This window comes from Danio rerio, chromosome 6 (assembly GCF_049306965.1).
Source record: "Danio rerio strain Tuebingen ecotype United States chromosome 6, GRCz12tu, whole genome shotgun sequence".
Classification (NCBI taxonomy): domain Eukaryota; kingdom Metazoa; phylum Chordata; class Actinopteri; order Cypriniformes; family Danionidae; genus Danio; species Danio rerio.
Window position 1 is genome coordinate 14,119,267 of NC_133181.1, and position 27,411 is coordinate 14,146,677.

Consider the following 27,411-nt stretch of genomic DNA (forward strand, 5'->3'; position numbering starts at 1 on the left):
AAATAATAAGTACTGCCATTATGACTAAGATAAAAGAAATCAGTTATTAGGAATGAGTTATTAAAACTATTATGTTTAGAAATTAGGGAAAAATATACAGGGAGGCTAATAATTCTGACTTTAACTATATATAAATCTAACGAACATATATAAACCTAATGTAGTATGTAATGAAGCATTTGGAGAAGACAAAATCTATAAAATCTATGGCCACCTTTCAGATTATTTGAATAAGATAAATTCTACAGGAAATCGGTAAATTGAAGAGGATTACACTAATTTAGACTCTTACGTTATTTATTAGCCTAAAACAATTACAATTTTCAATAGTATTACAGCACACTGTGAGCATACTGTATGTTAGTACCATTTGTTGTTTGCTGTTGGCATCTGACAGAACATTTTGGAGCTAGAATGTGTGACGTGTGTCATCAGATCTAACAAGTGGACTGAGCAGAGATCCAGGAACAGACCTGCAGTCCACCAGTCGCCCCTGATGGTTGAAGGTGGTGGGAGTGACGTCTCCTTTCAGGGTCCCGATCCGTGGGATTCTCCCAGTACTAGAGCACAGCAGGTACCCGCAGAACACATCACTGGAAACATGACAGGATTTTGGAATCCGTTAGAGATAGTTATGAATTCAGACAGTAACATTGATTTATTCAACAAATTCCATGTGGGGTTCACATCGTGAATTTTTTTGTGCTGGGCAAAAATTAATCGCATCCAAAATAAAAGTTTGTTTTTACACGATTCAAGCGTGTGTGCGGTGTATGTTTATTATGTATGCATAAATGCGCACATGCATATATTTGAGAAAAGGTTGATTTATTTTTAGATCTTTTTCCACATTTTTTTATGATACAGCCTTATTTCGAATGGATTAAATTTACACTGAGGAAGGCTTTGTGCCGAAACGTCTGTCTTTTAATCACCCGTAAAATGTAAGAAAAATAAAAAATAAAAACAGTACAAGCAATTGAGTGTGAATCATTACCTTTTTTGAATAATAGCATCGATAAGATTGACGCACCAAACCAAAGTAATTAAAAAAACCGCAAGCGCGCAGGGCAAACTTCAGTAACTCTACACACGTGTTCACATTATCTGCAATGAAATACAAGTCAAAGTAAATTTGGAAGTCAGTACTTTCTTTTTTATTTGCGTTGTCTGTACTGTCCCAACCTTTATGATTTGGGTTTGTAAATAAATAGCTAATATTGTAACATTACCATTTCCATGCACAAATCTTTTTAAAATGCAGTCTATCAGGTTTCCGTCAGGTTAACAGAGCGCGACAAAGCATGAACAGCAAATCGCATACCAGAAAACTTTGCAAGCACAAGAGTTGCTATCTAGACCTGACCTTGTTTTGCACCATATTAAAGTTTCATGGCGCTGCATATTCCTGCTCTCCAAATAATTGGGGAAACTGACTCACTGTTTGCTGCAGGGCACCCATTTGTCTCCATCTCTCCCACAGTTCCCCTTTTCTGTTCCCTCTGTATTTAACTTCTCATAGCAGTGCTTCTCCGACCCTCCAGCCTCTGAGGGAAAAGAGAGAGAGGATGAAGCGTGTGAGACGGAGAGAGGAAAAAGAAAAAGCCCAAGCGACTCTACTGAAAGACAGAGTGAGTGCTTTGCAGTTTTGTGCTTTATTTGTCAGGAACAGCTGAATAAGGGCTCTGAGGGCCATCAGTGTCACTCACTTGGACCCCAGATGTATTTGCACTGACTTTCCCGGGTCTTACATTCACCACTGTAACAGCGACCCTGCAATAACAGCAGATAAAGAGAATGGGGTGTGTTTAAAAATAGATTGAGTGCCTTAAAATAGCATCATATAGATATGATCTTATGCATCCTGACCTGATTGAGCTGACAAGAGTAGCCATCTTGCTTATGGAGATTAGGGGGGCACTGTAGGAACAGCAAATATATTGACTTTGTTGTATTATTGTATAAATATTTATGTTTTTAAATCACACTATGTAATGACCAGTGTTGGAAGTAACACATTACAAGTAATGCGGGTTATGTAATAATATTACTTTTCTAAGTAACGAGTAAAAAAATAAGAAAAATACTTTTTGGTTTAATTAATTCTCTTTAAAAAAAATTGCGGAATTAAACTTCACATATTCACATTGCGGGAGCACACAGAAATGAAGATGGCAGGCCAGAGCCTTCCAAACGCTGACAAAATTCTTCACACTAACACATTAAACTTTTATTAATCTGATACAGCATGTATACCTCTGGGGCAAGGAAGTTCTCTGAAGATTATCCTAAATTTTAATTTTTATGTGTTTTTTTTTTAAGAAAAATGAAGGTTATGCAGTGCATTGTTAATTGCAGAGCTCCTCTATTTGACAAAAAAGGGGGAAAAAACACCTGCACGTTCTGAAACAGGTCAAGCCTCAGCCAGGTAAGAAAAAGTATCGCAAAAGTAACTCAAAAGTAATCATTAACACATTACTCACAGTACCATAAAAAGTAACCTGAAAACGTACATACAGGTACTATATACATTTCTAGAGAGCGGCAAATTAAAAAAATCTGCGGTTTTTGTGTTCGCGATTCCAACAGAGGGCGCTGTGTACGCTTTTTCAGATCTCAAATTTCTCTCACTGGTGCCATTCGCGCCCGCTGTTCTATCGTGAATCCACTAGAGGGCACTGTCGACTGACTGACTGACCCACCCTCATCCTTCCTTAAACCCAACCAATAGTGTTTTTAAAAGCACCGATTGACCCACCCACTTCCCTAAACCCAACCGACCGTTTTCAAAAGCAATCCAGAAAAAGAAAAGCCTTCTCCTGAATTTTACCACAATTTCAGATTTTACCACAATCTCACCCTATTTACTTGTTTATTTTATGTTTTTGTCTTACCCGCTTTCTGAAACTTTGCTAAACAGCCCCTTCGTCACGGTCAACTACTCTCTCCCTCTCATGTCCGCCGACATACACGGCCAGCTACTGGACAAACTGGTAACAGCGTCAATAAAGCTGTCTATAAAATAATCGGTCAGCTGGTAAGTGCGAAAAGAAATGGCATCATACCGTCTTGTAGCATTTGTTTTACAGATGAAATGCAGCCATACATATTTCTGGCTACATAATTCGCGATCTCCAGAAATGCATATAGGGCTACGTTTTCAGAAAGAGCCTATGTTGCAACCAAGTAACGCAACTATTTACTTTTTTGGGGAGTAACTCGATATTGTAATGCATTACTTTCAAAAGTAACTTTTTCTAGCACTGGTAATGAAGCGTTATTCAAGGCACTTTTTTTACATCTTTGGATTTCCAAGACATGCAGTGAAAATTAGCGATGAAAGTCTTGGGTTGTTGTTTTTTTCAGATGACCTTATTGCATCTATAGTGAGTCGAGGTGTTTGGGTTGCAGATGCGTTTGAGAAGCAACTCGTAACATTATAATTTTATTTGGCACACTAAACGAAATGAAGAAAATGACTTGAATGAAGCATTGCTTATATCGGTGAACGAGACTCAAAGGTCTTAGTCTGAAAAATGAACCTCCCATGACTATCTCAGATGAATTTATTTATAAATCATGCTGTAGTCGGTTTTCTGGTTTTTGCACCATTATTGCCTGGTTTATTAAATCTAGCATATTTCCATCACAGAATCAAAAAGAAATTAAGCAATGGCAAGTTTTAACGTCAGTTCTGACTTTGTTTTCTAGCAAAAATATTGGCGTTTGTTTTTTTAGACTTCTGTTATTTAATTTTTTAATTTCATGGTAGAAACAAGTTATTTCAAGTTATTTCTTTGATATTTAGTTACAATACAAATACATTTTAAATAAAAAAATGTGTTTGGTTTTAAGAGGGCAAAATAAGAAACAATTGACCAACGGGCTTTAAAAGTAAATCCTTCATTCAGCATATCTTCTAGAAGCGTTAAAACTGCAGGAGGGCAGTCATTTAGTGAATAACAAGCCTTCTGTTATGGCAGTTCTGAAGGAAAGTGATGTTTTGGGAGTTTTTTTGGAAGGGGACATTGTCATCCTGTGACTGTCATGTAGAAACTGTTACATCTTTTAAATGAAGGGATTATTTGCTTATTGTCAGGAAAGGCAGTCCATGGCTTATTTACAAATATAGCTTTCAGGCAAATCAAATACTGGATGTTCTATACAATAAACTGTATTAATTTTTGTGTTATGAAAATATGTCGCCGCGATATTTTATTGCCGTTATTTAACAAAATGTATCAAATTAAAGAAATAAAAATGTTGAATACTGTGGTTAGGGTAAGGCAAGGTTCAGTTACCATTAACTAAACTGAACTGTTAATAAAACATTAACACTGATCCTGTTGAACAGAACAAACCAGCAAATTACAGTAAAATGATCAAAATAATCATAACCATTTTTAGAATAATCACCAGTTATTTGCTCTTCTGTTATTGTGTGGGCTTTCTTGGCCTTTGCTACACCGTGAGCACAGTAAGATGCGAGTGCCTGCACTTGTTTTGAATATTAAGATGTTAGGCAATTTTGTGATGCCCTCAGCTATTGGAGTCATCTTTGAAAATAGTCTACAGGTTTGTCCTTGCAACTGGGATGTTTGTTTTCTAAATTTAGTTTTAATTTTAGAAGGTTTCAAGCTCTCTTGTGAGAGCACTTCACTACACAAGACACACTGAGGTTTTAAACCTTTTTTGTTGTCAATATTCATTCATTTTCTTGTCGGCTTAGTCCCTTTATTAATCCGGGGTCGCCACAGCGGAATGAACCGCCAACTTATCCAGCACATTTTTACGCAGCGGATTCCAGCCACAACCCATCACTGGGAAACTTCCACACACACATCCACTACGGATAATTTAGCCTACCCAATTCACCTGTACCACATTTCTCTGGACTGTGGGGGAAACCTGAGCACCCGGAGGAAACCCACGCGAATGCAGGGAGAGCATGCAAACTCCACACAGAAACGGCAACAGAGCCGAGGTTCGAACCAGCGACCTTCTTGCTGTGAGGCGACAGCACTACCTAGTGCGCCACTGCATAGCCTGTTGTCAATATACGTTATGTTAATCCATACTTTACATATTCAGGGTCGTACTTTCACTTCGACATATTTGTTGCTATAATTAAAGGAAATTTCACATATCAAACGGTACGGCTGTCGCTCGCTCATTTCAAAATAAAAGTCCAATATAAGCAAAATAAGTTAAGAATTAAACTTTTGTTGTTGTTTTTTGACCACACACTCTGCGACCCTTTGAAAATGCTCCTGCAACCCACCAGTTGAGAAACACTGTTTTAAACCACACTGGACTAAACTAAAATGAACTTCAACTCTGAAAACTGGACTGACACAGTTTCATCTTACTAGAACATCTATTTGAAGCAGCATTGACACAATCTACATTGTAAAAGAGCTTTAGAAGTAAAGATGAATCGAACTGAATTAAATACAGTCAGTCAGCTTCTCTAACATGATTGAAAAGGATCTAATTCACATTTGGGATTTGCTCTTTATCCGCTTGTTAAGTGGTGACATGTTGGTGACGTATGTAATACTGTTTCTAGGTCCAAGCCGCCATTCAATTGAGTGGAGAAATCATTTGTTTATGATCACTTTTTATTCATATCACACATTAAAGTTAATTTTCTATAAACTCATAGTGTACACAACAATCTCTGGGCTTGCTGCATAACAAATACCAAAATTTTAACAATTTATAAAACAATGAATCACTTTCTGGCCATCGGATATTAGGCATGGACATATATATTGCGATCGTGACTTGCGAAAGTATTAAATCGCTTTGTAAACGTTTATTAATAGCATTTCATGAGTCTCCCCATTCAGTTGAATAGAGCGTTTGGACCCGGAAGCTGCTTCGTGTGACACTTAACAAGCGGATTGCGAACTTTAAAAAGAATCACAAAACCTTATTATGGAAACTGCTAATAACTGCTCCCTTTTTTAAATAAATAGTTTTAATATTGACTCATGTTTAAATGCAACATCCTATTTAAATGAGTGGCCTATAATTAAGAGAATTAAAAAAAAAAAAAAAGCAAGACCTGTCCCGAATCTCCTGAACACGTCTCTGATATGTCACAATCATTTACAGCAAATCGACAGCTGTATCCCCGCGGGTAGAACTGAGAAAAGTGGAGAAACAACTGATCAGCGCATGACAAGAGACTCAGCAGATGAGAATAATGGCAGATATGATGATGGTTGAGTCAAAAGTCAGGTGTCTTACCAAACACGTGCCATTGCAGCAGGGCCCGTCACTGCAATGAGCTCCGTTAGACAAAGAGCACTTTTTACAGCAGTCTTTATAGCACTCCTGCACACCCAGAAAAATCAAAAATCACATCAATGCTTGGTTGTTTCAGTATGGAGGGATTTAAGAACAGAAGCTCTCACCATTCGGGCCCCACAGTCGCACTCTTCTCCCACTTCAACGTAACCATTGCCACATTCTGTAGCCTCAAAAAGCTGCCAACACAAAGACACAAGCTGATTCCCTCATCATTTATAGTGTACAGTTAAAGTCTGAATTATTAGCCCTCCTGAGTTAATTTTTTCCCCAATTTTCTATTTAACACAAAGTTTTTTTTTCGACACATTTCTAAACCTATTAGTTTTAATAATTAACTTCTAATAACTGATTTATTTTATCTCTGCCATGATGACAAGGCATGATATTTTAGATACTTAACAGGACACAATTATTCAGCCTAAAGTGCAGTTTAAAGGTTTAACTAGGTTAATTAGGCAAGTCATTGTACACTCACCGGCCACTTTATTAGGTACACCTTACTAGTACTGTGTTGGACCCACTTGCCTATAGAACTGCCTTAATCCTTCATGGCATAGATTCAACAAGATACTGGAAATATTCCCCAGAGATGCTGGTCCATATTGACATGATAGCATCACGCAGTAGCTGCAGATTTGTCAGCTGCACATCCATGATGCAAATCTCCCTTTCCACAACATCCCAAATGTGCTCTGTTGGATTGAGATCTGGTGACTGTAAAGGCCATTTGAGGACAGTGATCTCATTGTCATGTAAAAAATAAACAGTCTGAGATGATTCACGCTTTATGACATGGCATGTTATCCTGCTGGAAGTAGCCATCAGAAGATGGGTACACTGCACTGTACTGTACTGTACCTGCAACGTTTCTCCAATCTTCTATGATCCAATTTTGGTGAGCCTGTGCAAACTGTAGCCTCAGTTTCCTGTTCTTAGCAGACAGAAGTGGCACCTGGTGTGATCTTCTGCTACTGTAGCCAATTGGCCTCAAGGTTGGACGTGTTGTCCATTCAGAGATACTCTCTGCATACATCAGTTGTAACGAGTGCTTATTTGAGTTACTGTTGCCTTTCAATCAGCTCGAACCAGTCTGGCCATTCTCCTCTGACCTCAAGCATCAAGGCATTTGCATCCACAGAACTGACGCTCATTGGATATTTTCTCTTTATCGGATCATTCTCTGTAAGCCCTAGAGATGGTTGTGCCTGAAAGTCCCAGTTGATCAGCAGTTTGTGAAATACTCAGACCAGCCTGTCTGGCACCAACAATCATGCCACATTTAAAGTCACTTAAATCACATTTCTTCCACATTTTGATGCTCGGTTTGAACTGCAGCAGATCATCTTGACCATGTCTACATGCCTAAATGCATTGAGTTGCTGCCATGTGATTGGCTGATTAAAATTTTTTGCTAACAAGCAGTTAGAGAGGTGTACCTAATAAAGTGTATAAAGATAGTTTGTTTGAAATTAGTTGAAAAAAATAATATAGGAAACACTGTGAAAAATTCCTTGCTCTGTTAAACATCATTTTGAAAATATTAAAAAAGAAACATATTTACAGGAGGGTTAATAATTTTGAGTTTCACTGTATATGAACAAGAAGTGCTGGATTTTGGCGTTAGGTTTGATATCAGTCAAAATCAAATGCTGTTCACAGATGAACGGATAGCATTTGATGTTAGTGACATCTAAATAGCTTCAAGCACTTAGTTGAAGACCCGTGTTTCATGGGTACAAGAACAGAGCTAACAGAGAATGCCACGTGGATCCAAAAATAGATGCGTAGGAGTGTGGGATCCCAAAAATAGCACAAAACTGAAGCATACATTATTGAAAAGATGTGTACACTAAGAAAGCAGAATTTTAAACGAGATTAATGCTTAGACTAGAAGTGATGTCCTTCTTTGTGTCTTCAAAACGTCTTAGAATGAGTATTAAAAAAGAAAAATGATATTAATGCTTATGTGTAAGAAAAGACGACTACTTTACTGTATGCTTTACTAAAGAAGACTTAAAAACCTACTCATTTTCTTTTATTCTGACAAATACCAAATGAAAAGTGAGTTTATTAGTGAAGTTTCCTGTTTGACAAAGCTTTTAACACATGAACTGGGTTGTTTTTATATTTTACTGGCTTTCAAACAGGTAAAAGTAATTTTTTGCTGTTATGCTTTATATTTTTTTAAACTTGATTTTGTCTATGACTTACTCTTGTTGTTTGTAGTTTTTAGGTTTTGTGAAGCACATATATATATATATATATATATATATATATATATATATATATATATATATATATATATATATATATATATATATATATATATATACACACACACACACACACACACACACACACACACACACACACACATATATATATACAGTTGAAGTCAGAATTATTAGCCCCCTGTTTATATTTTTCCCCAACTTCTGTTTAACTGAGAGAAAAAAAAAAATTTCAACACATTTCTAAACATAATAGTTTGTTCTGTAGACTATCGAAAAAATTAAGCTTAAAGGGGCTAATAATATTGACCTTAAAATGGTGTTTAAAAAATTTATAACTGCTTTTATTCTATTTTTATTCTATTCTATTTATACATATATTCTGTAATCTGATTGGCTAATAGCCGTGCGATATTCTGCAATATAAGAACTCGTTCAGCCTCCTTACCAATGTGTATTACTCCGCCCACATAGAGTGACAGCAGATCAAAAAACTCTTTACAGTTTGACAAATATTGCAGCTGTTGGACAACATAATGTACTTTGAGGCTTTGAGTTGACTGTGAAATGGGACTCGCATTTCAGGATTGTATGTATTTTGTGTTGGCCACTCTTTGAATTACCCTAAGTTACTTTTTGGTTGGCCACCTGTTTGTTTCTAATGAGTCTCCTGTTTTCATTACTGCAGACTAGTTCAATAAAAAGAAAGAAAGTAGAAATGCCTGCATGCGTTTAGAGTTTTTCCTTATCGCAAACACAACAGTAATCTGGTAGTGTTTGCACTGCTTTGGCTTGTACGGGATCATTACTGTGATCTCCCGATTTCAACAGAAAACAGAAATCTCTGTAGACTGATGGCATTTCATACCGTTCAGCCTTATAATGTTTAATTGTGAGCATTTAATTGTGTCATCACTTTATACATTATGCTAAAGAATTGTTCAAATACTAGCTCTAAAGTTTCTGCTGTTCTGACGTCAGCTGCAGATGTGTACGAACGGTGAAAGAAAGTTTTTCTTAATACAGAAAAGTTTTTAGACTTTCTGTGTTTGATTTTCTTTTTTTTATATACATGATTATGCTGTTGAACTGTTGTATAAACACAATATTACACTTTTAGCAGTGCGATATGGCTGTATATTTTCACTTGTGGGACACTAAGGCATTCAGCCTGCAGCCACATACCAACGCACGCCTCCCACCAGTGCCAATAAACAGCCATATTGCACTGCTACTCATGTGATATTGCTCATATAAATATCCCCTTATATATATATATATATATATATATATATATATATATATATATATATATATATATATATATATATATATATATATATTCTATTAAATTATTATAAATTTTCAACATAGACATACATAGACAGTTACATACACATACCTCTAACCCTAACCATAAATATTTATTTCTTAAATAATTTAATTAAAATTTCAAATAAATTATTTATTTTTATGAAAAAATATCCATAACTCTCAAAATGTGGGTTCAAACTCAAGTCAATGGCGTCAAAAGTATCCACTGTGCATCTTTACCCAAAAATGAACATTTCTTCACACTCAATCGGTTTGAAACATTTCTGCAATTTTTATTTACGTTGAACACAAAACAAGATACTCCAAAGAATGATTGTTGGAAAAAAAACAGCCATTGATATCCATAGTAGGGATAAAAAACTATATAAAATACTATATAAGTGTTTTTCCCCAAACATTCTTCAGTTTATCTGCCTTTGTGTTTAACAAAATGATGAGTACATGATTTTTCCTTTTTGATTGATCTGACGCTAATATCTTCACTGAATTTGTTATTGAAAGAATATGTTTGTAATATTAATAGTACAGTTTAGACCAGGGTTTGGTGGGCTAATGTCAACGCTGTTCTTCATGCCTACCTTATTGGGTTTGTTAAACAGACATGAAGCACCACCTCTGAGAAGGAAGTTCCTGTAGTCGGTGATGCTGCATTTGGAAAACTTGCGTGGGTGTTGTACTCTGTGGAGGAGAGCAGGGAGAAATAAACCTACGCAAATCGCAAAAAAAAATTATATGACTGCAAAATAGGAGCTGAAATGCCTGGCAGGTGCTCAAGAGAGGCTATAGAATAATGCGTGTGATTAACGATACCCAGTGTCTTCCATAATACATCCCAACCAAGAATCCATGCAGCCACACTCCTCTGAGAAAACACAAAGGTCATAGAATAAAGTCTGACTCTAAATTCTAAAACATTATAGTTAACAAGTGAGTTTGGTATGAGAATCAGACTTACTCCTCCTGAGAGAAGGATCCCATTGGATGCCCAGATTTTGTGCTAGGCTCTGAGAAAAAAATCCAGCCATTGTCCACGTGTTGCCAAACTGAAAGAGAGGATGCCAGTTTATTTGTCGTTTGGAGTGGCTGTAAGGTCAAGTTTTAATAATAAACTGCTCAGTTTTCTACCCAGAAATCTTGGTGTGGCCAGACTCACCTCATTAACACCAATCCCTCTTGCCTTTGAACACACTCCGCCAATATACCCCACACTGCTGCGGCCATAATGAAACGTCATATTCCTGCAAGTACAAAAAGCTCTTTGTTTTTCTATAACCACATTAACAAACAACGGTATTTAGTCTAATGCTAATCAACTTGTAAAAATGTATTATTACTTAACAAAAAAGCTGATGCGCAATTTTACATTTAACCCTGTCACAGTATGTTTGTAGTCTTGCAATTTAAAAGATAAATAATGAGATTACATGGATAAAATATAAAAAATGTGAATTCTGATATTAAACAGAGAAAAATTCACACAGGGTATTACTAACAATATATATATTGTCACTGTATACATATGAAGGTATCAAAATAATATATATGCTATAATAAATGCTATAATATATGCTATGATAATTGCTATATTCTATTAATATGTACAATAGACTATAGTGTTTCATATTTTACTTTCAAAAGGCTTTGCTTTAACTGGCTAAAAGAGAACAGAGGATTTAAACTGTTGTGTGGATAAATGTTCAGATTTAAATGTAAAAAATATTGTTGATTTAATGTTGTTCACTATGATTGATGTGTGTATAATATATACATATACTGTCTGGTTCTTGAATCTGATTGGCTGATCGCCGTGCGATATTTTGCCAGTAACATCACACAAAGGACTCTTCACCCTTCAGCTTTGTGTGTTACTCTGCCCACATACAGACAGCATCAAGTAGAGAGACACTACAGTTTGACAAATATTACTTCTGTTAGACAACAAAAAGTACTTTAGAGGCTTTTTACTTGAGAATGTAGTTGTTTAGATTGCAACTTTGCCGTTTATTTGTAAGAATGGTGCCTATTTTAAAACATTTACAATTTCTAAGAGAGCTCGTCGGCGGCCGTTAGCCTGCAATAGTGTAGTAGACCAAAACTGTTGATGTTTTCTATCCACAAGATGGCGACAGAACCGCATAATAAGCCCTTACACTTAAAAAATTATAACAGTCTGATTTCTAACTACAGCTGGTCAAATCATTATTAAACTGGTAAGCATACCTGCCAACACTCCCGTTTTTCCTGGGAGTCTGCCGTATTTCAGACCAATCTCCCGCAACCATCCGGTTTTTTATTTCTTCCGGACAACTCCCGTAATTTCACCCACCCCCTCTTTGGTACAGTCTGTAAACATCCCCGGGTTGCCAACTTTAGTACAGTACCCGATCGAAGCAGCTGCCCAAAACCTGCTGCATCCTATCCCGGTTCTCAACATTGTTGTTAAGAGACCTCATCCCGAACACCCCCTCCCCCCTGGTCTCCCAGATTTTCAGAGACATGTTGGCAGGTATGCTGGTAAGTGATATTATAAGCCGATCTCTCTCTTTTGTATGTTGTAGTGCTGTATTTATACCGACTTGCCTCCATATCGGGAATGTGTGCTGTGTTGGCAGAAAGAAAAAGTCCGCATGTGTTTAGCGTTTTTCCTTATCGCAAACACAACAGCAGTCTGGTAGTGATTGTGCTGCTCTTTGTGTTATCCCGATTGCAACAGAGAAATACTGACTGTAACACTGCAAGATGATATCTCTGTGGATGGATGGCATTTCATGTCACGTTCAGCTTTATAATCTTAAGTGTGAGCAAAATCAGCTGTTTTGTTTTCATTTTAGACATTACGCTGTAGAGAGTCATACAAATACTAGCTCTAAAGTGACGTTGGTGAATTAGTAGGCTTCTGCTGTTCTGATGTCAGCTGCAGATGTGAATGAATGGTGGAAGAAAGTAGTTCCTAACATAAAGTTTTATTTTGATTTTCTTATTTATAAGAAATTTTTTTTCTTTCTTATTTATATACACGATTGTGCCATCGAACCTCCTGTGGCCTCGTGTCAACGCACGCCTCCCACCAGTGCAGATATACAGCCATATCTCACTGCTACTCATGTGATATTGCTCATATATTTATACAGCAGTTCTGTCTATTTCTTGAATTTGATTAGCTGATAGCTGTGCAATATTTTGCAATAAAAGCACTCGTACAGCCTCTTCACCCTTGTTTATTTCTCCGCCCACATGCAGCGACAAGAAGAGGACATGGTACAGTTTGGCAAATATTGCTGCTGTTGGACAACATAATGTACATTTGAAGCTTTTTAGTTGTTTAAATTGCAACTATGCAGTTTATTTATAAGGATAGTGCCTGTTTTAAATATTTATAATTTCAGATTATGCATCATATTCAGTGAAGTTCTGCCAAGAGATGGCGACAGAGACCGCATAATAAATCTGTAAGGTAGGAAAAAACATCATTTTTTCAACGTAAGTTTCAATCTACAGCTGAACAAATCATTATAAATCAGGTAAGTGACATTCTAAGTTGATCTCTCTCTTTTGTATTTTGCAGTGCTGTATTTATACCACAGAAACTGGTAGTGTTTGCTTTCCTTTGGCTTTTTCGACGTTATTATTGTGATATTACATCAGAGAAATACTGGGAAATGTCTATTGACTGATGAGATTTAATGCCGTTTCAGCCTTAAATATTACCTGTTTTGTCATTGCATTAGACATTGTGCTAGAGAATCATTCAAATATTAGCTCTAAAGTGACATGAACGGTTCTTGTTGTTCTGATGTCAGCTGCAGATATGAATGCGTGGCGGAAGAAAGTAGTTCCTTGTACAAAAAGTTTTTTGAGACTATTCGTGTTTGATTTTCTTTTTAATGCACATGATTGTGCCGTCAAACTGTTGTCTAAACGCAATATTACACAAGTAGCAGTGCAATATGGCTGTACATCATCACTGGTGGGACACTTAGGCACTTAGCCTGTGGCCTCTAGCCAATGCAAGCCTCCCACCAGTGCCGATATAGAGCCACATCGCACTGCTACTCGTGTGATATTGCGTTTATACAGCAGTAAAACGGCATAATCGATATATTTTTTCACCAGTTTTCCTCCTTGGCTAAACTGAGTCCTTTTTTTCTACTGGCAAAAATCAGGAATCAACCAGTAAACCAGTTTAAAGCATCCAAAAAGCACAACTCACGTGAAGAGATGCACGGCATCAGCATTGATGTTGATGTTCTGCTGTCGGTACTTTGAAAAATCTTTTAACATTTCCAGAGGTTTCACACTTAAAGGAATCCGGTCCTTGTCTGTCCAAATCTCCACCGCAACCAGAACCACACGTGTATTCAGCTGCTCCTTAAAAATCTGAACGGAATCATTTTTACATTTTAGCTTATGGTACATGCAAGATGGGTGAACATTAGTGGAACATTCTGTAGCATTGAATATGCAAACCTACAGCGTCCACGAGGTTGACCAATGATTTGGCTGTGTTCCGGGTATGCTTCTTACTCCTGTGCTTTTTAAACTGTAAAAAAAACAAGCGAATCAGTTTCAAAGTGTTCTGAAGTATGCATAAATTATAAAAACATTTGTTATTCAGTGGGGCAGCATGGTGGCTAAGTAGTTAGCACTTTTGCCTCATAGTAAGAAGGTCGCTGGTTCGAGTCCCGGCTGGGCCAGTAAGCATTTCTGTGTGGAGTATGCATGTCCTCCTCGTGTTCATGTGGGTTTTCTCCAGGTGCTCCGATTTCCCCCACGGTCCAGAAACATGCAGTATAAATTAATCAGATTAACTAAATTGGCCGTAGTGTGTGTGTGTGTGTGTATGTATAGGTGTTTTCCAGTACTGGGTTGCGGCTGGAAGAGCATCCGCTGCGTAAAAGATATGCTTGAATAGTTGGCGGTTCATTCCGCTTTGGCGACCTCTGTTAAATAAGGGACTAAGCTGAAGGAAAATGAATGAATGAATGTTATTCAGTGACCTCAAGTGTATAATTTTACAGAAATCCCAACAGGAAACAAGAGTGGATTGTATATTTTTCTTTTTCATATAATTTATGTATATAATCAGGGGCAATACACATTAATTATATATGAAAATCAATGTAAAATGTGGCATATTTAGCCAAGATGAAGATTCATGAAAAAAACATATATATATAAACATAATAATAATGTTTTTTAGAGAAATTATATTGACTTTTTCTATCTATAATATTATTAAGCATCTATTCCAGTCATTTGTTCCTCTAAAAGCAAAATGTAACTAATTTTCTGAACTTTTATGAAATTCTTTCTTCTGTTGAACACAAAACAATATTTTCTGAAGAAAGTTGAAACCAGCAGCCATTGATTTCCATAGTAGAAACAAAAAAAAGGCTATTTTTTTCCAACATTCTTCAGAAAAACTTATTTTGTATTCAACAGAAGAAAGAAACAAGCGGAGGATGAGTAAATGATGACGTAATTTAAATTTTTAGGTGAACTATCCCTTTAAAATCAAATGCCCTGGCAATTTCAGAGCAAAAATACATAAAAAAATGATAAAAATCAACATTTATATATTATGAATGTAATGAGTCAGAGATGAACCCACCGTATTGTGATCAGCAACGATCATTATTTCCAGATACTTCATTTCCTCAAAAATGTTACGTGGCATCTAGGAAAACAAAAAAGGATTTTAAAATAAAAGCAAGACGTTGAAGTATGAGGTATGGAAGTTCTAGAATTTTTCACAGAAACACAGTTGTGGTTTTTTCACAGGTCATGTTCTTACAGCTCTTTTCCTCCTTCTCTTTAGCCAAGGCATGCTGGCGAAAATACGCTTTTCCTCATCTGGGTCATCAGCAGCTGTGGGAAACAGACAAGAAGGTAACCATGGAGATGAGGGTGAGCGTATAATATCTGGCTACGTATCTTTAAGACTTCGGCACACTTACTCCAGTCATCTGGGATAGAGGTCAGACCGAGAGATGACGTTCGTCGTAAAGTGTGAGGCCGCGCCTCTGTCTCCTAAAATATAAAGAGTATATCAATATTTGACACTGACTTGAAAAATGTAGCTGACAATATATATTTTTACCACAAGCCATGAAGTACGTTCATAATTTTATGAATAGACATGTAGAACAATTTTTATGTGCTTATTAAATTTTTATGTTTATTATTACAGTTTAAACTAAATAATAACTGCAATGTTATATTTACAATAATAGAAATTCTTAGATTTTCTAAATGTACTGGATTTACTAGCAAATTGTTTGAGTAAAAAGGTAACCTATTTTTAAAGTAACCTATTCCGTGCCATAAAAGTGAAATAACTGAACCTAGATATAAGAGCCTGTAACACACAAAAACACCTTTTATTTCACCTAGTTGCCAAGCAAATATTTCTCATTTTCATTTACTTTAACTTATGTACATGTATTAAAACAACTACAGTGTTCAATATATACTATGTTAATCTATAATTTTTATTAAGTTTTATTAAGTCTGCATAATTAAGGGCGTGGCCACTTGAGTGACAGCTAGGTCTCGCTGGTTGCCGCCACTTCACCTCAGTTGATTCCGGCCGATTAGCTGCTGAACTCAGCATATACTGTACATCGTATTTTTGTTTTGTTTTATGTGGCTTTACATAGTCAATTGCCTTTTGGGACTATTTCTTACAATTATCAGATAATAATAATAATAATAATAATAATAATAATATCTCCATTTCCACAGGAAACTATATACTTGTATACCATATCTATAAATGTATTTGTTTATTTTAAGGTAATTTATCATTTATAATTTTCTTTTGAGCTGTAATGCACTCCAGAATCTGACAGACTAAATTTGAAGTGTTTGGAAGAAATGTGCATTTTCCTTCTGTAGAAAAATGTCATAAAAACAATGCTTAGAGGCTAAATATATTACAACAGTGTTTTTAAAAGACTAAACACTTTATTGATATTGTGGCGAATAAAATGTTCTCCCATTTTCTCAAAGTGCCACTAGGAGGCACTGCTCTGTTCTGCCCTCCCAGGCTCGAGCTTTCAAAACCTTACTTAGTGTACAATCAAGCATGTGGTCAGAACACAAACAAGTCGCAGGTAATGAAGTATTCAGCGTTTCTCCCAAATTTGAATTCAAAGTTATTTAGGGGCAGGGAATGGATTACATTATCGAACAAAAACTATGTTTCAGGATCAACATGGATAGCATCATACTTAGAAAAGTGCCTCAACAACACCAATTTTTACTGTCATTTGGTGTTACATTTAAGCCGTGGGTGACATTTGTAAAGAAGTTGAGTGAATAATGAAAAAAAAGGACAAGCTGTAATGATGTGCTCTTACCGCCGTGTGCGTCTGTTTCTGGGGCTCGATGAGATAGACGAAATTACCATCATCAAACATCCCACTGAAAGACAGAACCACAAAAGGGTTGGGCAGAGACAGAGAGAGAGAGTCAGTGATGTCAATTTGAAAACGGATACAAGAACAAGGATAGATAAAACCGCAATGAGTCAAATCACTTGTCAAAGTGACAAGAAAACCAAGAAGAAAACCACAGCCCTGCTTTTGTGAGGGAACAAATGCTTCTGCCCGCTCCCTCGGCTGCTCTCTGTGACACTCAACCACATACTAACATGGTGACATTCAAAGCTTTTCATGTGTACCAACTGCCATCTGGCCTCACAGTGGGCCTCCAGGTCAGACTTACTCTCTTTATCGCACACACACACACACACACACACACACACACACACAGAGAAAAATAATTACAGAAAAGAAGCAATAATCAAAGTTTCATCACTGGCAAACAATTTACTCAGTTTAAATGTCATCGCTAAAAGATGTGATTTATTTTTTCACATTATCATACAGCTATATATTATAAAATAGAGCTTCTGCTGATGTAACGCATCGTAGTAGGGTTTAAATGAAATCCAACTTTTGTTTATTTTTCTGTAAACTACTTTTAAAATGTTTATTTAAAAGCATAAAATGTCAATTGATCAAAAATCAACAAAAATACATATAGATACATAATATAGATTTATATCAAATAATGAGCTAATCATATCAGACTTTTATTGTGTGAAACAAATTTTAACATTTTACTTAAACCCAAACCTATTTAATTCCATAAATCAGTGTTGCCAGATTGTAGTTTTTTACACACAATTGTGTCAAAATGCAATATTGTGGAAAATTTGTGTTGTATTTTTCTGTGGCCACCAAAAAAAGTTCTTTCTCATGAATACAACTCGAAAACTGAATTGTTTCTTAATGGACATTCATCCTGGAGGCATACCTGGCAACCCAAAGATCATCTGATTGTCACGTAATAAATGAGGAAAATGTCAGAAATGTTAACAAACATCTGAGAAAAATACTTCTAAGTGTTGTTTGGGCTTTAATATATACAGTGCTCAGCATAATTGAGTACACCCCATTCTGAAAATTCATATTTTTATCCATTTCTCAGTGAATATAGGCAATGTATTTTGGTGCATTTAAACAAAACAGATTTATTAAACAGATATATTTATTAAAATACTATTTTAGTCACCAAACATATTTAGAAATTAATTAAATTAATTAATTTAATTAAATTATAAATAAATTTAAGCAAAATATTGCAAAAAAATAAAAATAAATAAAATAAATAGAACCTACAAAATTTCAACAAAATTTTTATATGTTTTTTTTTCTCTTGATTCTTCCTCTTTTTTAAAATTTGTATTTAATATTTTTCTTTAACATATATATTTGGCTGTACTAGTTTTTGGACCTTTATCTTATGTTATTCAGTTAGATAAGCTCCAGATTTAGCTTCAGTACTGACTAATCTAATGTATATGCACAAATATAATATTGTACAGCTTCCTATTAAAAATATGAACTTACAAGAGAGATTTGTTAGGGGTGTACTCATAATTGCTGATGTTTTACCTTTGCCTAAGTATATTCTTCTTAATTAGTAGGGGCAATATGATGTCAGCAGCGCAACACGTAATTGTTGTATCGCTTGTAGTAAATGTGCAACATAATTTAATGCAGAAGACTTAGGTAAACAAAGACCTTTCGACAAAGTTTTGGTGCACAAATTGTTCTTGGAGTTTCGTATAATTACAGCTGAACCACTGAAGTCACATGTAATGTTTGACAATGCTTTTTGTTCCTTTTCTGGACGTTGAACGTCTCAGGATAGATCATTGCTGCCTATGGAGGATGAGAGAGCTCCTGGATTTCATCAAAATATCTTAATTTGTTTTGAAGCTGAACGAAATTCTCAGGGGATTGGAAGGACATATGAGTGAGTAATTAATACCAGAATTTTTATTTCTGAGTCAACTTAGTCTACTTTAATAGTCAAATTTTCACTCATTTCACCCACATTTTCACTAATCAGTTCTGAGCGCTTTTCACGCCCCTGCTAAGGGCTAGACTAGTTCCCCTTTGACCCAATGAATAAAGGGGGCTAAAATAAACAAACATATGGATATACAGTACAGTGCAAAAGTTTTTGCCCACCACCAGCGTTGGGAGCCTAAGACTTTTGCACAAATCTATCTATCTAAAAGGTATGACTCGAGTGTAGGGTCATTACTTTTACATAAACTATACCTTTAATATAGAAACAGAACATTTGAGAAACATGTACACAATATTCAGAACAAAATTTCCTTTGGAATCAAAAAACTAGCAACAAAGGTCTGCGTTTAACATGACCTCGTTAACAAACAAGCAAATGCTTAATCTTTTTTGCTGAGTCTTTTCTCAAATGATGTGCTATTTCAAGAGTTCACACTTAACTGATGATTTATAAAAGCTTGTTTGGCATGCTGTCCCGGGAGAGAGCCCCGAGCTCAAGGGCTCCTTGAGCCCGGGGCTTCCTCCCGTTGGCAGAGCAAGAGGGGAGCCTGAGCTCGGTGGATCTCAGAACTCCCCTGCTGCGGTAGCTAAGGTAACACAAGGGATTAGACAAAGCTTGGTTGTTATGTATGTTGAATGTCTTTGGATGGTGGGAGGAAACCGGAGAACCCGGGGAAAACCCACACGGACATAGGGAGAACATACAAACTCCTCACAGAAACACCCACCGGTTCCGTGGAACCAGGGCTGGCAGTGTTCTTGCTGTGGGGCTCACAGTGCTAACCACTGGGCCGCCGTGCCGCCCAATCAGAGGTAAAGGAGGAGAATAGGGGAGGAGGGGGGTTTCTTCCAAACGAAGATAAAGTGAACTAAAAACTATTTATAGTAGCTTAGGGCTCATATGATTGGAAGATAGAGATTAGCAAATGCGAGACCGGCCGTGATAAATCATAAGCACGTGATCCTCTCGAAATTAGTTTATGAATAAACTTCACTTAATATCAAGCATATTTCAGCATTTTTATGTTCTATCTTTTATTTCTATCCAGGTAAATCTCATACAGCCGATAATATTGCCTATACTGTATATAATATTCAGGTCTGGACTCTGTGGAGGCCATTTCATTTGATCGTCTTGGATTCATCAACTGTTTTTCTCTCTAAACACGAGGATTTCAATACATTAGCAATGTGTTTGGGATCATTATCATGCTGAAAAATAAAACTATTACAAATTAGGTGCTTTTTTTTGTATGAATTACATGACGTATTATAACCTGTCTGTCCTTTTCAGCCATCACAATCCCATCAATTCAGGCAATAATGACAACAGCTCTGGCAAAAATGCAAATCAAACCAAGACTTAAACGTAGTATTTTACGTTTCCATCTTTCTCTAACTCTTTCTTTCATATGTCTCAAACAATTAGACCCAAAAAATTCAACTAGAACCTGTATTTTCTAGATGTATTTTAATCAAGAGATTGAGAAGTAATATATAATGTCATTACACCCTCACTAAAACAACAAATGTAACTGGGGGTCTAAGACTTTTAGACAGTACTGTATTTAAATAAAATCAAGGTTGCTTACTGAAGCCCGTTGCAGGTGGATAAGGCTGCACGGGAGTCTTCTTTTCCTCTCACATGGCCGTGGTAATAGCAGTGCTCCCCTCCCTAAACAAACGCACATTCAGCATTGCATGATGTAGTTATTTTCAGATATTAGTGTGCTGCTCTCTGTGTCTTACCCTGGATAGAACTGGCTTGTCGTTCTCATAGTGGATCTCGATGTAATCTGAAGACAGTAGATCACTGAAATAAAAGGGCGAGAGACAGATTTCAAAGGGCAGTCTTGCATTAATTATCCAACAGCTCAAAGATAAAGTTAGCGCCCCAAATCCAATGCACCACTGAGATTGAGTTGCGCGCAGTGGGAGAACACTCTCCTTTGTATCAGCAGTTCCAGCTGTGGGACGGTGGCGGATCCCAAGCTGCACCACGTCATCAGGATTGTTAAAGGCCTTGTTCACACAAAAATTCAAATGAACCCCTGATTTAAAAAGAGGTAGATGCACCACAAATATGCACCTCAAATGAAGAACAGCAGATTCTCATGGAAGTTACATAAAATTGTTTATGAAGTTTTAAATATGTATATTTTCTTTGCAAAAATGCATCATTCATCAATTTTTATTTGGAATAGATGTGCTCCATGCACCATTGTAAATCCTGAACAAGGCAGAAGATTTTTATTAATAAGTTTTATATAACTCAAGACTGGATTCATCTGAAAGAAGAAAGCCATATACACCTAGAATGTGATGAGGGAGTTAAACCATGGGCTAATTTTAATTTTTGGGTAAACTAACCCTTTAAAGCATACAGAGTAAGTACATGTAGTCCTATGACAAATGTTCAGTAGATTTCTTTCAGTTATATACAGTTGAAGTCAGAATTATTACCCCCCCCCCCCCCCATTTCTGTTATTATGTTTAATGATCTAAACATAATAGTTTTAATAACTCATTTCTAATAACTGATTTATTTTATCTTTGCCCTGATGACAGTACATAATATTTTACTAGATATTTTTCAGGACACTTCTATACAGCTTAAACTGACATTTAAAGGCTTAACAAGGTTAACTAGATTCTTAAAGTTTGAGGACAAACTTTGAGGCTGGCTTGTGAACGCCTGATGGTAATAGTTTATTTAGTTTAAACAGTTTTAAAAAGTATGAAAAGATAGACAGACAGACAGACAGACAGACAGACAGACAGACAGACAGACAGACAGACAGACAGACAGACAGACAGATAGATAGATAGATAGATAGATAGATAGATAGATAGATAGATAGATAGATAGATAGATAGATAGATAGATAGATAGATAGATAGACAGATAGATAATAGATAGATAGATAGATTACCATGTTACTAGCATGATTCTAGCCTAAATTAGCATGTTACTAGCATGATTCTAGTATGAATTAGCATGTAACTAGCATGATTCTAGCATAAATTAGCATGTTACTAGCATGATTCTAGTATGAATTAGCATGTTACTAGCATGATTCTAGCATGAATTAGCTTGTTACTAGCATGATTCTAGTACGAATTAGCATGTTACTAGCATGAATTAACATATTACTAGCATGATAGATAGATAGATAGACAGACAGACAGACAGACAGACAGACAGACAGACAGACAGACAGACAGACAGATAGATAGATAGATAGATAGATAGATAGATAGATAGATAGATAGATAGATAGATAGATAGATAGATAGATAGATAGATAGATAGATAGTGTGTTAGCATGAGTCAAACAAGCCAACCCCGGCTTCTCTACGATATTCTGATACTGAGATATAGCTGCTGTTATATCGTTGCTAGGTTAGTCTGTTTTGTTGCTATGGAGTTGATTGACAGCTTTGACTGATGATGTATCAAAGCTTCTTGCCAGTATGAACAGTTAAAAGCAACACCCATGTCTCTATCACACTGCAGCATGGCAATATCAATCTGAACCTCTATAATGGCAGTTTATATAACGGCCAGAAAGTTAAACGCTCATCAGTTATTGGCAGTTAGGTAGTCTGAGTTAAATGAGCCCAGCTAGAAGTCTGTAGGACAGTCTGATGCAGAGTTATGAGGTCACAAAGTTTGGTGCAATGTCAAGTCAATGGGATTTTTCCGACGGTCCCGGGACGTTTTTTAGAAAACCGAAAGTCAGATCAGTCCGAAAAGATATAGCAACCCGAGTCAGACCAGTTTGGAGGTCTGGTGTGAGTTTGGTGGTCATAGCTCGAAAGCTCTAGGAGGAGATGGAGTTTAATTTTTAGTCTTAGAAGAAAAATAGGATAACAATAGTGTGGCTTGCTACACAAGCCAGCCTAATTAGGTTAACTAGGCAGGTTTGGGTAATTAGGCAAGTTATTGTATTAGTAGTATTCTGTTCTATAGACTAAAAAAATATATATAACTAAAGGGGCGAATAACTTTGACCTTAAAATGGTTTTAAAAAAATTTAAAACTGCTTTTATTCTGGCCATAATAAAACAAATAAGATTTTCTCCAGAAGAAAAAATATTATCAGACATACTGTGAAAATTTTCTTGCTTTGTCAAACATCCTTTGGGATATTTAAAAGAGAAAAAATATTCAAATAATAATTCTGACTGTATGTGGCCGATTACATGGCAGATCCTGATTGGAAGATCACCAATTGGTTCAATCCATATAAATAAGAGTTGTGTGCTAGCTTCCCTAGGATGGTGTGGCTATTCGGATGTCCCCATACTAATACCTGCCATCTCTTTGACTCATTAACCTTATGGTTTTGTTTTGCATTATTTACATATTGATTATTTATGTTAAAGTTTTGTTGTGATTATGTCTTTAGTGCTTTATCGTCGTTATTTTTCTCTAGACATTTGTTTGTTTTGCTTGTTTGTTGTTCTATAGTTTCATTTATAATATATAATTTGCATCCAGATTATTTCAAACGAGCGTGTCAGATTATTTCAAACGAGCGACTCAAAGAAGCATGACAGAACATTATATTATAGTTTTTAATTTTTTAAAACCATTTTAAGGTCAATATTATTAGCCCCCTTAGGCAATATTTGATTCGATAGACTACAGAACAAACCATCATTATTCTTGGCTTGCCTAATTACCCTAACCTGCCTAATTAACCTAGTTAAGCCTTTGATCTTTTGCTAAATTGGCCTTTGAGCTAAATACCAGCATCTTGTAAGGTATCTAGTAAAATATTATTTACTGTCATCATGGTAAAGATAAAATAAATCAGTAATTATAAATGAGTTATTAAAACAATACGTTGATGTTTTAATTAATACATTATTGAAAAAAATATACAGAGGAGAAAAATTATATTAATATAGTTTTTATAGATATTACACTATGCTATTTCCCATTGTCGAACAAAGATTGGTATTTTATTGCTGACACAAAACAGCAAGCTGATAAGTCTCATCTTATAAATTCAGTCCATTTATCAGAAATTCTCCAAAAATGTCATCTTTTTTTGATGCTATATTGAATGTAAATTGTTATACAGAAGCATCAGACTTACAACCTTGTCTTTACTACTAGTTATGGCCAGAAATAAGCAAAAACAAACATCTAACCTCATGTAATTGATCAATCAGTGTTTCAGCAGAGAGACATCAATAAGTCAGCTTGTAAACAATGTTAAGTAGATTTACCTTAGGCAATTTATGCATTTCCGTGGCATAACTTGTCTGGAATAACAGCTTAGTGAAAAGTGAAATGAACTCTATAGAAGAGAATTTCTATCATTAATTATTAGTCCATGCATTCAGGAAGTTTTAAACAGTTTTGTACTGGTTTTATTATTGAATATGTTAGTTAGAAAGTTAAAAAGCCACCATATAAATTATTTTAATCGATATTAGTAGATACTTTATTTCATAATCACATTTAGGCTTTAATGTTTACAGGTTTGAATTATTTTAATGTTGATTATTATATCTAAAAACCATTATTATTTTAATATGATATTTGCATTCCACTATTATTTATAGCCTTTCATGTTACAGTAATGTGCAAACAGTAGAGCTCCCTATACCGTTTACAGCTGAGATCCCTCTGGAAAATCTTAATTATAATTGAATTTATTTAAGACCAGAGCTACAATTTGTTCAATAAAGCACTGTTTTTGTGTTACTTTTCATCATATGGTATTAAAAACGTACCAAATCCTTTTGCTTTATTTATTTGTATTCTTTTGTAGTTACCCCAGTTAAAAAAAAATCAGAATTATTAGCCCTCCTGAACTATTAGAAATATTTTTGTTTGACAGAGAGAAGATTTTTTAAACACGTTTCTAAACATTATAGTTTTAATAACTCATTTCCAAATACTGATTTCTTTTATCTTTGCGATAAATAATATTTTATTAGATATTTTTGAACACCCTAGTATTCAGCTTAAAGTGCAATTTAAAGGCTTATCTAGGTTAATTAGGCAATTCATTGTATAATGATGGTTTGTTCTGAGGCCAATCGGAAAAAAATATTGCTTAAGGGGTCAAATAAAATTGACCTTACATTTTTTATAAATTAAAAACTTATTTTAATCTATCTAAAACAAATGAGACTTTCTCCAGAAGTAAAAATTATATTTAGACATACAGTGAAAATTTCCGTGCTCTGTTAAACATCATTTGGAAAATATTTGACAGAAAAAAAAATTCACAGGAGGGCGAATACTTTTGACTTCAACTGTATATGACCCTGATCACAAAACCTTATGTCTTACGTTGCACAGATAAACAATAAATGGGTAGCAATTATCATTTTTTTTATTTTATGCCAAAAATCATTTAATGTGCAGTGTGTACGTTTGACGCCCAGTGTTTCAACTACTGTAGATATTGCATTTCTAAATCAAAACAAATGCAAGCGCAGGTTGCCAGATTGAGGACAGGAGCGAATGATTTAAACCGTGTTCGAAATAAAAGCAATAGTAGGACAGTGGGAACATTTTTCATAAGTTTCCATATTTTCCAGAAGTTTTTGTCCAAACCAACACCTCCAATCGATATATTAGAAACGGCTTCTATTTCTCTCAGCTGAACAACAGACAACTGACAATGATCACATCAGGTACACCTCATGTGCTTTATTCAGTGTTAAATGCTAACAATGTGAGTTTGAACGCCGTTTTACATGATATTAATTGCCATTAACTGAAAGCAGCAGCAGATAGTTCACCTCAGATCTTGAAAAAAAACTGTTTAAAATTGAACTTTAGAACTAAACACGTTTCAGTTATTCAGCATCTACATTTAATAATGTTAAAGAGGGCTAATATGTATTAAATATAGATGCTAATCTTACCATTTTATGAGTGAGTGCATATTCTATGCTTCTGAATGTCGTGTTTCATTTGGTGCAAACAGCCAAATTGCTCATCACTGTGATCTCGTCACGAAGCGTGTTGTTAGGACACAGAGTTACAATGTAACCTGTTCACCTAATGTTTACGTTCCTAATACTTATAACATTTGCTAATTAATAACCTCATGTGGAGCTCTGAATCTGTCCCTCATTTTGGAGTTTACTACTGTCCACCAAAGGCTGCATTTCGGTCATGAGTGCATGCTTTCAGAGCCTTTCTGACTAACTGAATGAATGAAATACGTGGTTTTCCAACAAGGTAACCTTGAGAGCTGTAAAATAATTGGCTAAACTGGCATCGGGCAGGTTAAATTAACCAAAACAAAGACAGAATTCCGGCACGGAAAACACATTTTCAAAGCAGAATAACTGAGTTTAGCATTGCTGTTCAGATAAACAAGAATGTTCACTTGGCATGATTCTTCAATATCTGCAAACATGATATTTTTGAGCTTTAGAAGAGTCAAACACTTACATACAGCATATTTAACATATGAAGAACATTTTCCAAGAAGCAAATACATTAAATATAAATACATTAAATGTGCATTCGAAATGTTTTTGAATATTGTATGACAAAAGTAACAACAGCACTACCAGCTGAATTCAGTTACATTTTTGAAGAAGAAGAAGATGAAGAAAGAAAAAACTGAAAAAGAAAATGAAGAAATCTTGGGTTCTTTAATCCCACGATCACAAACACTTTTTGCTTTTGCAGCTGGTCCTATTTTTATAACTGTCAAAAGCAGCAATTAATCAGCCAAATGCATTTAATCTTGCAAAAATGGACACTCACAAACACAATTCATCTCACTTAAAGAAAGTAGCAGGCAATAATCATTCTTATGACTAAAAGTGATCTAAATATAATAATAAAAGTCAGGAAAACACATTAGACAGGATAAAAACACTAAAAATGATGAGACATTTTACAATATACAGTTGAAGACAGAATTATTAGCCGCCATGTATATTATTCCCCCAATTTTTGTTGAACGAAACGAAGATTTTTTTTCAACACATTTCTAAGCATAATAGTTTTAATAACTAATGTCTAATAACTGCTTAACTAGGTTTATTAGGGTAATTAGAAAAGTCATTATATATATATAACGATGGTTTGTTCTGTGGACAATCACGAAAAATGCTTAAGGGGGCTAATAATATTGACCTTAAAATGGTTA

At 35.4% G+C, this 27,411-nt stretch overlaps 2 protein-coding genes across 4 annotated transcripts in view; one reads left to right on the forward strand and one right to left on the reverse strand.

Annotated features, from left to right (window-relative positions):
* Window positions 1-27,411, forward strand: part of asic4b (acid-sensing (proton-gated) ion channel family member 4b) — a 750,743-nt gene that overhangs the window by 210,825 nt on the left and 512,507 nt on the right. The gene's annotated exons all lie outside the window — the stretch shown is intronic.
* Window positions 1-27,411, reverse strand: part of adam23a (ADAM metallopeptidase domain 23a) — a 51,269-nt gene that overhangs the window by 14,194 nt on the left and 9,664 nt on the right. For all 3 annotated transcript variants that reach the window (XR_012407687.1, XM_001923227.9, XM_005165851.6), the window contains exons 4-22: window positions 21,020-21,083; window positions 20,863-20,945; window positions 17,246-17,309; window positions 15,842-15,914; window positions 15,679-15,752; window positions 15,496-15,561; window positions 14,356-14,424; window positions 14,095-14,261; window positions 11,038-11,122; window positions 10,840-10,927; window positions 10,695-10,746; window positions 10,463-10,562; window positions 6,423-6,494; window positions 6,256-6,342; window positions 6,071-6,151; window positions 1,870-1,920; window positions 1,710-1,773; window positions 1,442-1,547; window positions 474-593 (exon numbers count right to left, since the gene is read on the reverse strand). Coding sequence is in view for 2 of the 3 variants with exons in the window: in XM_001923227.9 (XP_001923262.2) it covers window positions 474-593; window positions 1,442-1,547; window positions 1,710-1,773; window positions 1,870-1,920; window positions 6,071-6,151; window positions 6,256-6,342; window positions 6,423-6,494; window positions 10,463-10,562; window positions 10,695-10,746; window positions 10,840-10,927; window positions 11,038-11,122; window positions 14,095-14,261; window positions 14,356-14,424; window positions 15,496-15,561; window positions 15,679-15,752; window positions 15,842-15,914; window positions 17,246-17,309; window positions 20,863-20,945; window positions 21,020-21,083 (1,566 nt within the window). In the remaining variant the exon portion in view is untranslated. The remainder of the gene's footprint in view (window positions 1-473; window positions 594-1,441; window positions 1,548-1,709; window positions 1,774-1,869; window positions 1,921-6,070; window positions 6,152-6,255; window positions 6,343-6,422; window positions 6,495-10,462; window positions 10,563-10,694; window positions 10,747-10,839; window positions 10,928-11,037; window positions 11,123-14,094; window positions 14,262-14,355; window positions 14,425-15,495; window positions 15,562-15,678; window positions 15,753-15,841; window positions 15,915-17,245; window positions 17,310-20,862; window positions 20,946-21,019; window positions 21,084-27,411) is intronic.